The sequence below is a fragment of the Pseudorasbora parva genome, chromosome 20 (assembly GCF_024679245.1).
Source record: "Pseudorasbora parva isolate DD20220531a chromosome 20, ASM2467924v1, whole genome shotgun sequence".
In the NCBI taxonomy this organism is placed as follows: Eukaryota; Metazoa; Chordata; class Actinopteri; order Cypriniformes; family Gobionidae; genus Pseudorasbora; species Pseudorasbora parva.
Genome location: NC_090191.1, coordinates 33,322,375 through 33,336,621, shown reverse-complemented (window position 1 = coordinate 33,336,621; position 14,247 = coordinate 33,322,375). Strand labels below are relative to the sequence as shown.

At 36.4% G+C, this 14,247-nt stretch overlaps 1 protein-coding gene across 3 annotated transcripts in view; it reads right to left on the bottom strand.

The window, feature by feature from the left end:
- Positions 1 to 14,247, bottom strand: part of btbd11a (BTB (POZ) domain containing 11a) — a 159,081-nt gene that overhangs the window by 39,906 nt on the left and 104,928 nt on the right. For 2 of the 3 annotated variants that reach the window (XM_067427535.1, XM_067427536.1), the window contains exon 2: positions 11,589 to 11,738. In XM_067427535.1, the coding sequence (XP_067283636.1) occupies positions 11,589 to 11,738 (150 nt within the window). Of the gene's footprint in view, positions 1 to 11,584; positions 11,739 to 14,247 lie in introns of all 3 variants that reach the window. The other variant, XM_067427537.1, reaches the window with a different exon arrangement.

Here is a 14,247-nt window from a genome sequence, read left to right as displayed (position 1 = left end):
ATCCTGAATGTTTCAGTATTTTAATTAATTATTTAAGTGAGTTAATCAAATACTCATTCATAAAGACGGTCACTTGTTTAGTTTATGAATTAATTAAAAAAAATTCAATTAACTGATTAGATGAACAATTCAATGACTCATTCAAGATAACTTGCTTAGTTTCTAAATTAATTCTTTTTTTTTTTTTTTTTTTTTTTTACAAATGAAGTGAATGGATCAATGGCTCATTCATCACTTGTTTATTTTCTTAATAAATTAGCATTTTTGACAAATATGTTAAGTATGATCATTATGTATTCATAAAGATTGGCAGTTGTTCTGTTCCTGAACGAATCTGCATTTTTCAATTAACTGACTGGGTGAACGATTCAGTGACTCATTCATAATGATATAACTTGTTCCTGGATAAATGTGTGTTTTTCAGCAAATCAAGTGAATGAATCAAGGGTTCATTCATCACTTGTTTAGTTTCTGAATGAATTAGCGTTTGTAACAAATATGTGAAGTTTGATCATTATTTATTCACAAAGACAGGCACTTGGTCTGTTCCTGAGCATATTTGAAATAAATGGTTGAGTGAATAAATCATTGACTCACAAATGACAGTCATCTACTAGCTCTGTCACTGAAAACTAATGCAGAACTAAAAACTAAAAGCAGAGTGACACAAACTGTGAAAAGTCCCAGCGAAGTTGGACTGTATATTAAATACATGTGGATCGGAAACAACTGTTTGAATAATCTTTAATAAATGACATTAAGTCACATGTAAACACAGGCATGCAAAATACAGTAACCACAAAGTGCAACATGAATTCAAGTCAATTTATCCTAAATCAACCCTAAGCTCTGATTCCATCTGCTATAGGGCCGGGGTGTTGCTTTCTAAGCTTTTCTCATGTTTTATGCATATACGATGGTACCTTTCCCACAGGGGAACCTTTACAGTGGTTTCAGAGGAGCCAGAGCAGGATTAGTAAGTGGCAGCCTGGCTTACCTTTATGCCCCAATTTATGATGAAATGTGTTGAGTTGTTGAACAAAGCGACTCATCTCATAAAACCTGAACTGATCTCCGAAGGTGAGATGGGAAATAATGCAAGACGTGTATTCATCAGCTCTCCCGTGTGCTGAGAGACAGAACCAAAGTATTAATATGACCTGGGTCTCAGCATCAGTAGGTCTGAAGAGGATGCTCATTAGCAAAATTTATACAACAAGCCTCTATGAGAGGCTCAGAAGTGTTCTTCATTTACACACTGTTAAATGCTAAAAGCGTCTGCTGAATGAATAAATGTAAATGTCTTCTTTTGTATTCCACAGAAGAAGTGAAGCGATATAGGTTTGAAAAAAACATGATGGTAAGTAAATAATAATGCCTTTTAGCATATTAAGTAAAAGTTAATGTATTGCATTGAAAACTATTGCTACCCAGTTGGCAACATCTTCCCCTTAGATCTAAGGCAAGTCGTAGCTGGATTTGTGCACAAGAGATTGTCTCCACAAACGTGACAAATGGAGGTGTCTGAGTATTAACTACCAAAAGCAGCAGGAAATAGTGTCGGAGCCTTTATAATTACTCCCTCTCAGTATAATTACCGGGTTTTCCTTTGACCGTGAAATAAAGGCACCTTGCTTTGCAATCTGCTGCACAGCTCATGGGATCTTTTTCCATTGAGGCAGCACAAGACTTTTTGCCTCCATTAATTTTTAAAGGCTCTCACCTCATTTTCTAAGATTTTCTAGAAATACTTGGGGATAATTTTGGATAAACACCTGAAGTTTCAAAATCAAATCTGAACTGTTTTCGTTTTATTAGAGGAGAGTTGTCACATCACGCAGCTTTATTTTTTATGCACGCAATGGTTTTTTCACATCTGGAATACTGTATAACAGCATGGTCACAAACATCAGCGTCCACTTTGAAACCAGTTATCTCTCTATATAAACAGGCAATTAAGATATTTGACAAAAAACCAATGAGATGGCATCATTGTGATATCATACAAAAGCATAAGCTTTTTTTAAATTTATTTTTTTAGTATTTTGAAATTGACTTTTAAATGTATGAACAACTGTGTGTCACCACTGTTCTCTGGCCTCATGGAGAGGCGTCAGGGCTCTTTTAGACCTTCCACCAGAGACTCAGTTAGTGGGGATTGTGTGCTCCCGAAGTTTAGAACATCTTTTGGACAGTCCAGCTCCTCCTTCAGAGGGGCTACACTATAGAACTCTCTTCCCACTGGATTCAAATGGCAGAACAATATTAACATCTTCACCAGAGAGCTCGAACAGTGGCTTAAATCGGGCTGAAGATGCTTCTATGTAAAAGCCCCTATGGACAGGTGCTGAAAATTAGCACATGTGCTATAACACTTTAAACAATGCATCTGGTTTGTCCAATGTTATTGCTATATCCATATGAAATGAAATAGGAGGGGGCACAGCTCAAGTGCACATTTATATTATCAATATTCAGACATATGGCAAATGCATCTGTATTACTGTACTGCATGTTGTCATCAAAATGTATGAATAAAACTCAGATTTCCCTTCGGACACATGCTGATTCAGCGACAAGCTTGCTGTCCACACTGAACACAAAAACTGCTGTGCGAAGAAACTTTTTATATATCTTCTGCTTGGCTGTGATTGCTTTACAGACACTGATGGACCAGTGTAGAAAAATATTTTTCAACAAAATATGGCTGATTAGGATAGAAACTCATATTTGTGAAAAAAATTAACTTGTTGCTAGTAATAGTTCAGCCAAAAAAGTGAGTTTCTGCTTAAAACAAGCAAATGTTTTTTTTATTTTAGATATTTAGACAAAGACAAAATTAAGACAACATTTTTGCAGTGCTATCCCTTTTAATGAGTCACACCTGGTTAGAACAAGTGTTAGCATTGGAATTTCATCTTTGGTATGTGTTCCTAAAGTGTTAAATAGCCTAACCTTTATTCAGGCAATTACACTAAATTAGCAGCTGCTCTATGAGGTATTGCTGATGTAAGCGAAGTTAATAACGCTACAATCAAAAACAATTATATGCCATATTGGCGAAAGTTTGAGTTATCTTGTACAGCATTAGGGTTGTCAAACTTTAACTGTCAGGAGGTTCATATTAAGCTCGACAGCGATGGAATAATGCGTTTGAATCATCTGCATGTGTCATCACACACAATGCTCTGAATAAGGTGCGGGCTAATAAGGTGAACTGATTAGATTAAATTCTTCAAGCCATTGTTAAATTACAATGCCCTTTTAATTATGATTATTGAAAGGTGATTGCTGCACATTAAGGTTTTGTTTCCCTATTTGCTCTTTGGGGTCAGTCAGCAGTGGCCAACCTGCAGAGAAAGTGGCAGGTCAGGAGTTTCTGCAGTTTGTGCAGATGAAAATGACTCACTTGCCCTTGTCTGTCTGGTCAGCATCAGAGTTGAAAAGAGAGGACTGTCTGAGAACAGTTTTACTATACAGTTCTGGAATGCAATAGCAAATCTTACCAATCAGCTGTAAAATGGTCCTTCCATTCCTTGGCGGATATGTGCCATTTGAATAAGTTGAATGATGCCCTTGGCATAGATGTACTCTCTTAAAAAAAACTGCTTAAGACTGTTTGGAAGCAAAAGGGCTTTCATTAAATATATACTTATAGCAGGCAATGGAAATAAACTGAAAATTCAAGATTTTTCCAGCTTCTAAAAAATAATTCATATATTTTAGTTAGATTACAACCATGATTTAATTCTTACTAGTCAGTTGCAGGCGGTATTCAGGGGAGGGACATTTTCATCCTAGAGAGCATTTGACTGGACAAAAAAAGTGTGTAGTGCAGGATGAGTCATCCATATGTTAATCAGTACAGAACAGGCCAAAAGTTTGGACACATTACTATTTGTAATGTTTTTGAAATAACTTTCTTCTGCTCATCAAGCCTGCATTTATTTGATCAAAAATACAGAAAAAAATGTAATATTGTGATATATTATTACAATCTAAATAGTTGGTTTTCAATTTATTATACTTTAAATGATCATTTATTTCTGTGATGCAAAGCTGAATTTTTAGAATCGTTACTCCAGTCTTCAGTGTCACATGAAATGCAGGCTTAATGAGAAGAAAAAACTTCTTTCAAAAACATTACAAATATATATGTCCAATAAGATTGTTATTATATATTATATTGTTATCATATATTATATGTCCAAACTTTTGGCCTGTACTGTATGTATTAATATGTATGGCAGTTTCATTGGTCAAGGACTGCCCAAGAGGATGTTTGACCGACATGTAACGCAAATAAATCACAGTTCGTTTTTTGTTCCGCGTCATGTTTAGCGCTGTGAAAATGTAAAGTCGATGTCCCTGCAATAACAGACCTGGCGTGCATCTATAAACTATGCAATGTTATGCAAGTTTACTGCAACAATGGAGCTGCGAACTTCACATACTTTTGAAAATCCAGTGTTTAGTTGATCCTGGTAAGCGATCATTGTCACTGTTGTAAACTGTTGTCTTCTACTACAAGGGAGATTGGAGTCGTGTCATTTGTTTCCAGGCCGACCGTTAAAGAATGTGACAAACACGTTTCGTAGACATCCTGTAGAATTCAACCAATAAGATGATGACTTTGATACTCCTGAAGCGTTTCTAGATTAGGTGTGTCATATGCATCAGACGATAAGCCAGCAGTCCACGATCATGACGTCTGAGGCTTAGACTATCAATATGTTTGCTCAGGTTTACTGAAAGAGAAAGACTGCAAATTAAAAACTAAATGCATATATTTGTTAAAATCTATTCAGTCAGCACCAGCATGTAGATGACCTCAAAGCAAATGCGTATGGACTAAAAACTTTGATGTAAATTTCATTGGGTCAAGATAATTACATTGTCTAGCTTCAAACACCGATTTATTTCTTTAAAGTTGTTTTCAGTGGCTCGATTTTAGAAACTCATAGCTAAGCCATTTTTGTGCCTGTAAATAGGATGAGATGTATGTCTCATTATCCCTGTTCTAGTCTGTTTTCTAAACCAAAGAATCCAGTATGCATTTTCTCTTTGTGTTGTTTGATCATTTAGGTCACTGACAAAATGCTTGAACGAGGATTAAGTAAAGTTCAGGGCATGAACCCTTTAGACCGAAGGCTTTCAGAGAGACGATCAATTTGGCAGGAGCTGTTTATGTCTAAATGTACACGTAAGCTTGTGTATTCGAGTGTGTGTTTAGTAAATAGCCATGTTTCAGTCTGCTGTCAAGGCCTCAGAGAGGAAATTGTGTAGCTCAGCAGGTAGAAATAAGTGATGAAGAAATGAAAGACATGCCAGGTTTAAAGGACATGGTGCCCTAAAAGAGAAAGACACACAGGTGCATCTGTGCATCCACATTTGACCGCTCACATCTGCACATTTATTTTCTACATTCTGAGTTTTTCTGAACTCTTATGTGCTTAACTATGGTTATTAATCAGTCTAAAGGGCAAGTGGTGTGTCTTTTGTTAAAACTGGAGCAGTTTGATTTTCCCTTATTTTCCCTTATTTCTCACAAAAGAAGTTCATTGTTTAAATCACCATGAAGACCTCTTTAAGGGGAGCTTTATAAAATCGCATTTTTCACACAAAGGTTCAATTATCACATTAGTGGGCAGTTCTTTAATTAGGAAACCATGCGTAAAGTAAGAATTAAGAAAAAATAACATTTAAGAAAATAAAAGCATTTATTAAAAATAAGTACTAATAAGGCTAGTCTGTGTGGTCTGATCAAACAGAAAATTGCTCAAGAAGTTAATGCTGGTTCTGATAGGAAGGTGTTAGAATACACAGTGCATGTAGGCGCAGTTTGTTGGGACACATGGCACCGTGAAGCACTATGGGAAGAAGGCAAGCCAGCGGAGGCAGTGTGTTCTGCTGGGAAACCTTTATTCCAGGGTAAATGCTTTAAAATTTAACATATAAAATAAGTTTAAACAATAAGTTTGAAGTACCACTTGATTTCAATTAGTCAAATGTATCCATAATTGAATAACCACACTGTCTTTCTACTTTCAATTTGATTGCTCTTTCATTTTTCAAATGACTTAAAATAACTCTAAATGAATGAGTCATAACAGCTGAAAACAAGCACCGACCAACACTAAAGTTTCACACTAATTAGACAAAAAACAACAAATGTGTCTGTTGCCATTGGTCGGTGTCTATTGGTGTAGTGTGAATTACCTAAACTTGCTAAGCATTTTACAGCTGCTCTGATGCTGAAGTGGCACTTGGTGTGTTTCCGGATGGCTCAGGTCCGCCAGGAAACATCACAGAGGATGGAGGAAAAAGGTTTTGATTGGACCATATTCATTTACAGGCAAAATGCAGTTGATTTCACTTCTCTCACTGACATTGGATGTCATTATCATCAGTACTGATGGTGACATTTCCGTGTTAGCTACCAAAAAGGAAATATTTGAATCTGTATATAACAGCTGAAATTTAGAAATATATAAAAAACTTATATATAAAAAACTATAACAAACTTGTCATGCAGTTTCATTTCCTTGATGGAAAGTCATTCACAACCCACTTTAGTTAGTTGTATTGCATATTAAGCTCACATGTTAAAACAGTGGAATCTTTCTTTTAATTACACAAAAGGAAAATATTAGGGGTAAACATACTGACTATTAGACACAATAGTCTGACTGAGCAGGTCTGTAATTATAAAATAATTCATTTGTTATAACTTTGTGTAACTATATCAATTTAGACTTATTAGGGCTACATTAGTTATCCTACCAAGAGCAGTGAGTGGTTTTCTTTCTGCCTTGTCAAGATAGTAGTTTGATTAATATCCCTTAATTGCTAATTTTCCATGTATAATCTAAAGGCCTCTGGTAAAGGAAACTAATAAATTAGTTCATGTTATTTCAGCCCAAACAATGTGAAAGCAGCAGTTGATTCTGGATTTTTTAGTTCAAGAAGAGCATGTATTGGGGATTTTTTCAAAGATAAGCAAGGAGATAATGAATGAATGAATGAATGAATGAATGAATGAATGAATGAATGAATGAATGAATGAATGAATGAATGAATGAATGAATGAATGAATGAATGAATGAATCAATGAATGAATGAATGCTTTGACAAATGGATGGACATACAGACGGACTGACTGACTGACGGACAGACAGATGAATATGACTGTCCCTTGAATTCCACACTGCATAGTTTATTGTATTTTTAGATTTTTAGCAATGAACTTAAGCTGGGAATAATTTAGTTAACCAATGAGAAAGCACAGTGCAGGCCGAAATCTTAAGGGGATTCTGGGATTGTGTGGAGAGACAGATGTCTGAATTATGGCCATATTGTGAAAGGAGCTTTTTCTTACAAATTCTGAGCACTAGCATAAAAACCAAACAAACAAAAAAATAGGGTAAAAAAAAAAACAATAGGGTAAAATCCCACAGATGAGTTTTGCCTGGTGGCTCAAATGAAAAGATGAACTCTAGAGGCATTTACTTATATAAAAAGTATGTAAGTAAGTTTTTAAAAAATTAAATAAAATTGTACTTATCAAAACGTTTTAAGAACATATGTACCATAGCATAACTAGCCTTCAGGACAGTGACGTCTGAAATGTTTGGGCCTCTTTGTTAAATGCCCACAATGTATTATGTTTCCTAGTTAAATTTGACTGCAGCGGCTCATGTGGTTTCACACTGACAGACGCCAGGATGCTCATAAAAATGCTGGACACATTCTAACAAGTACTGTTTTGCAATACACCACACTGATAGTTATAGGTCTGTGATGAGGACACTGCGAGATAATTAGAGGAGACAGAGAAAATATTTAACATAACCAAAACTAAGATGATTTAAAAGGAAATGAATATGCATGAGAAATTTTCATCAACAAACAAGAAATTGCATAATCCCAACTTTTATATTCCGTTGTACAGTGTGAACATTCTCCATAATTAGTGAATGGTCAATTAGGTGGCTTTTCAAGGGTTTGCAATCATTATATAAATGCTTATTGTGCAGTGTGCACACAAAGCTGAGGAGGAAAAAGTCAGTTATGTCTGATTATTATGCCTCATCTGTTGTCGAAATAGCTAATGTTCTGCATGGTTACATAACCAATGCTGCATTATGAAAGCAACTTTACACCTGTGCTGATACCTCATATCATGCAATAACACAAACACCCTGCAGCATCTTAAATAACCCACCTCATTTCTTTTGCCTGTCTATGACAATAAATACTATTAAATTATATATAAAACAATGTATATATTTAAATATTATAATATATAATTTATATAAAATGTGATTGACTGACTGACTGATACTATTTAATTAAGGATAATTATTTATTTATTATTATTTGAAACATGACCCAGACACGACGGGTTTGTGAGCCTCACCCAATCAAAATGATTTTAATAAACAAAACAAGCATGCAATAGCCTGGCTGTGTTTGCTCTATTGTTTCACATTGCTGACTCTGATGTGTCTGTTTCCAAGCAGGATGCAATGTTGATTAGAATGACAGAAGGGTCACTGAATCTCAGTAATTTACTCAAGTCTCTCTGCACACATTGAATTTCCCCTCCTCTGGGGTCACATGTATTCATTTGGCAGGCATACATTTGGCAGGCAGGCATACTTGAGGAGACATAATCAGATGATGGTGTGCTCTTTTACATCTTGACCTTTTGGGTGTTGTGTGTGTTTGCTGTGATTATAAAATGACTGTTGCTGCAGTCCTGCAATACGGCAAGCTTTGAAATCCACTGCCACACACAGGCTAACCACCATCACCAAGACAAACATACAAAGAGCTTTTATTCAGTCTGACGACCATCCGGTAGACAGTACAGGGAGACACACCCCGCTCAGTTAGGGACCTTGCAGATGCTGACCACTGGGCTCATACACCCACACGTGACTAAAAATAGCTAATTCACTGGATCGTCCAGATGTCAAATAGCTCAGAGACCTGACACAGAATGGATACCAAACAGGGTCACTGCTGAAATTCAAATGGTGCGGGAAAAACATTTTTGACTAGATTTAGATATCGACTCAATGTTCACTTCTATCAGATTAAATCAAGCGGCAACCTCCCCCAGTTTCTCTTGAAGCCTATACGGAAGTGACTTAAACTGCAATTCCTCGGCTCCAGAAGGGAGCAGAATCTTATTGAGCCCCATGTTAAAATGCCCAACTTTACAGCAGAAAGAAACATGTTTACAGCCTGGCACAAATTGTGGTTTTGGTCTATATAGCTGATTTCGCTCTTCATGACAACTGTGATGGGGTGAATTTCATTCATTTACATTAAATAAAGCCATAAAGTTCTGCATAATTAAGGGTGTGGCCACTTTGAGTGACAGGTGGATAGCCGTTTGTCTGCTGTCTGTCAGTCATCGCGTCCATGTCCCGCGTCTTTGCCCATTATCAGTTATCCGGAGTGACGCGTTGTTACGTCCCAAAGGTGGCTATAAGGGCATGAGGGACACAACATAAAATTAATAAGAATTTTCCCGGATTTCAACTCTGGAAGACGATCAGAGGTGCGGGTGCAAAAAAAAACGAACAAGAGCAACAACTGGAGTTTTACATGAAGCGGAAAGATTTATTCACAATAACATTTGGAGAGGAAAACTCAACACAGGAGGGAGAAAACAAAACAAAAACCGATGCCAGGGAGTAGGAACTTAAACGGGGCTAAATTAAAGAAAGTAACAAAAACAAAAACCCAGCTCCTAACCCATTCCCAACATACCTACTTAACACAATGAAAAGAAAAAGGAAATAAACATCTTCGGCGTTCAGACGCCCTACATAAACTACACTAACTAACAAACTCAAAACATACAATAGTGGCACCCGTTTCTGATGGCAATGGCCAGTCCGACACATTACGCTTCAGAACTGCTCCACAGACACTACGTCCATAATTGTTTTTACACTCTTTAAATGTATTCAAAATGTACACTCTTTCTCTTTCCAGAAAATAGACCAACAACACTGAGGACTCGTCCAACACAGATTTCTTTCTAATCAAATGCTCTCTAGAATGAGATTGTCTTATCCCTAATACTACCAGCAACCAACTTTTTAATTGTTTGCTTTTTTGAGCCTTTCAAAAGTTTCGGTCAGTTTTAATTCCAAACAAAGAAATTAAGCACAGCTGTTTTCAATATTTTTTTTATATTAAGAAATGTTTCTTGAGCACCAAATCACAACATTAGAATGATTTCTAAACTTTTCATTGTACTTTGAGTAAAAAGCTTTGAAATCACATAAATAAATTACACTTTAAACGGTCCTGTTATGATTTTTTTATTGATTCATCTTTCTTTAATGTGTAATGATGCTGTTTGATGAAAAGGTCAGCAAAATTACATAGCCAAAGTCCACTCCAAAGAGAGTCTATCTTTTTGGCCTTCCTAAGGTGGACAATCTTAGGAAACAGTGGTTAAATGTATTTTTATCACTATTCCTCAGAAGTATACAATCACCTTTTGTTGTGTTCTCACTATTTTCTAACAACTGCTTTCTGAGGCATGAAGTACAGAGCACAATACAAAAATATGACACAGTTTGTATAAATAACAAACTGTTATAACATCACATCCAAAATGTAAAAGAAGTATAAAATATAGAATTACCACTATGAAAAATCCTGCAGTAATGCTTGAAAAGGTGACAAGAGCGAGAGAGCATATGCATGCCCATAAACGCGCTTTTGCTCGGAAACGCCGGCTGCACTAGCCTAGAAATCTACCCTTTGCACCCTAGCGGCAGCAAATCTAATCTGCCGCGAGTATCTGTCTAGCAACTTTCAATACACGTCTCTGGTCAGGCCAATCACATCATGTATAGAGTCGGTGGGCGGGGCTTAACATAATGACGGCAGAGTTGTGCTTGCGTGCTATTAGTCTTTCGACCGCGACTCTGGAAGACTTGGAGTTAAGCTTTTCTCTGAGAAAAGAACAGCACTGAAGTCATAAGAAGGGAAGATGTGTTCGAAGTTTTTCCGACCCGATACGGAAGTATGGTGTGTGTTTAAATACATTTGTTTAGCTGAACACTATAGGTGTTGAAATAAATGAATGATTTCATATTAAACCTAGTTCACACAAAGCGTTCTTCTTCATTCAACCAGCTGGGGACCAGCTGACCAATTAATGACGAAATTGCTGACCAAATTTTGATTAATGCCTGTGAATTTATGACATTGCAACCTTGAGGAATAAAGCTAAATTGCACGTATTTAGTCATCAGAGATTAATTTATTGTTGTGCAGAAACAAAAAAGACTTACGCTAATACATACCTCGGGTCGCTAGTGACCCTATACACTTTTTATAATCAATAAATAAATAAATAAATTGAAAATATAAACTTTTATATTATTTGTTATATTTTTGTTGATAGATTAAGGAATACTAAGAAGATTGATGTCTAACTTTTAAATAAAATGAATGAGGGGGAATACAATGTTTTACTGCATTTTGATCAAATAATTGCAGCCTTTGTGAAAAAACTTCCATATCAATAACATTTTCTAGGCATGAGTACTCACTGAGCTCTGCAATGCTCCCCACGCGGGTCGCCAGGAGGGACTGTTCAATGGTGCGGAGTTCAGCCTGGCTGTAGGCATGGCCCTCTCCGGTTTTCCCTGCTCGCTGCTGATCACGGTGCAGGTTCAGACTGTCCGGCAGGCTCAATACACCTGTGGGGCAAAGATCAGACAATTAAAAATAAATAAACATTTGAACAAGCCAAAACCAGACAAAAAACATCTGCAATGGGACCAGGAGACTTGGAGAGCAAAGTATTATGACATTATCATTGTCTGAGAGGCAAATCAAACAACCCCTGAAGAGATTAAAACCGCTGTTTTTGTGTTGGATCTTTTTCAAATTGTAACAAACCATGCGCCCACAGGTGAGTTCAGCAGTGTGTGTTGGCTGGAGCCCTGGCCGTCTAATGTTCATTCAATAACCCTAATCAAATTACTGCACGGCACAGCACCGCAGCCAAGGCTTTTGTTTGAACTGGAGAACAGGCAATGACAGATGGGATATTGAGCTCAGCCACAGGTGAATAAAGACAGACAAGCAGCTATCTGTCAGAGCTAAAGGCTTCACACGTTTGGACTACATATTATGTTCCTGAACTGGTTTTAATTAATGTCTGGTATCTGTAACTATTTGTCTTTGAGACATCCCTAGCCATTTGCCTTGTAATAAGTCAGAATATTTAAGCTATATAGTTTTTTTTTCAATAAATAATAAGTTAATATTGAATAACTTACAGGTTTGACACAATATTCTTAGTGACAATGTCTACATTTGCTCCACCACAGTAGAACCACTCAGAAATGGCATTCTTGCATGACTATTTCAATGATTCAATCATAAAAGAAAGCTATTTGTTCCATTACTGTGGAGTAAATGGTTCAACTACTCACTCATAAAGAGTCCCCTGATGTATTTCTTAATTAATCTTTTTTATTTTTATTATTTGATTAAGTAAATAATAAATTGGCTCATTAAGACAGTAACTTGTTTTTTTCCAGAATGAAACTGTTGTCAAATGAACTGGTTGAGTAAGTTATTCAATGGCTCACTCATAAAGACCGCCACCATTAGTTCCTGAATTTTTTTTTTTTATTGTGTGAGTTTAATGAGTTGAGTTGAGTATATGATTAAATGACACTTTCATAAAGGCAGTTATCCGACTCACTTCTGAATGCATCAGCATTTTTGTATAAAGCAGTTAAGTAAATTATTTAATGACTCCGTTAAGTTTTTGAATGATAAAACTTAATTAATGATTCAGTGACACTCGTAAAGGCAGATATCTGACTCGCTTCTGAATGAATCAGCATTTCTGAATAAAGCGGTTGATTAAATGATTCAACGACTCCTTCATATAGTTTTTGAATGATCAAACTAAATTAATGATTCAATGACTCACTCGTAAAGGCAATTATCTGACTCACTTCTGAATGAATCAGCATTTTTGAATGAAATGGTTGAGCAAATGATTCAATAACTCAAATGACTGACCAGAGGTGGCTGTATTTTAAAACTCTTCGAACACCACTGCATTCCAGTGCTCTTAAAAGGCCACTCAGCTAATCCAATCAAATAAGACTACAAGACTTCAAAGATGTATACACGAGAACATAGATAGATACACAGACTTTTTTACATCATTTGATTTCAAATGAGTTAAGTAACTTTAAGTGATTCCTCTTTAAAGGTAATTAAAAGACAGAAACTGTGTATGTCAATATACAAACACAAACTGTAACATTACTTCTAAAACTTCTACGTAACATTCTCCAACACTGCACACAAAAACGCAACAGCCTACCAGGAAGCTATTTTAAGCAGGTTATACTCTTGACTTTCATCTAAAGGGATTTGTGTTGTCAGTCTCCCAGAGGTGGGTAAATATCCTGTATCCTGTTGTATATTGAATGAAGCCGTTAGCACAAAACAACACAGGGAACGAAACACAGAAACTCATGAAGTTTTCATAACGCCATGATTAAAATGACGTGGCACAGGGAGTTCTGGCGGCTGCAGATCTCTTTGTGGTTAGTGAGTTTATGCATAATGGAGGATGTGCAATATTCACCAGATGGGGGACAAGCTAAATGCTTTGTCAAGAAACACAATGTTGTTCATGGGTGACATGATGCTTTTAAGGAATTTTTAAGGAAGTTCAAGCAAGGGAATGCTTTGTTTTAGTTGATTGTCTCGCCTGATGAAGTTTCTTTTAAGTTGAGTGCTGAAATACTGCATGAGTAGCAAGTGTTTGCATGTGTACGGTCCCTAATGAAGCCTCAGGACATCGCACAAGCCAGTGTAATGATGCCAGTTACAGTAGTTGCAGCATTTTGCTGCAGGTTTTCGTACAGTTGAGCGAGGGGGGAGAGAGAATGATGTAGTCCAAAAACAGGATCCGGCACAAAGTTACAGGGGATTGCTTGACCTATTTTTGACTGTAAAAAAAAAAAAACTTACAGCTGTGACAGCTGGGTAATATATGGTAACATATGTATGTTACATATATCACTATATTATTTTGTTAACTTTATTAATGCTCCTATTTGATTTACCCCCTTATTTCACAGAAAAGGCCTTAAGCCTAGTTCTTGTACTAACATGTCTTATGTGAGTGCCATTGTTTTGCCTAATCCTGTCCTAATCTAAACCCTGTCTGTG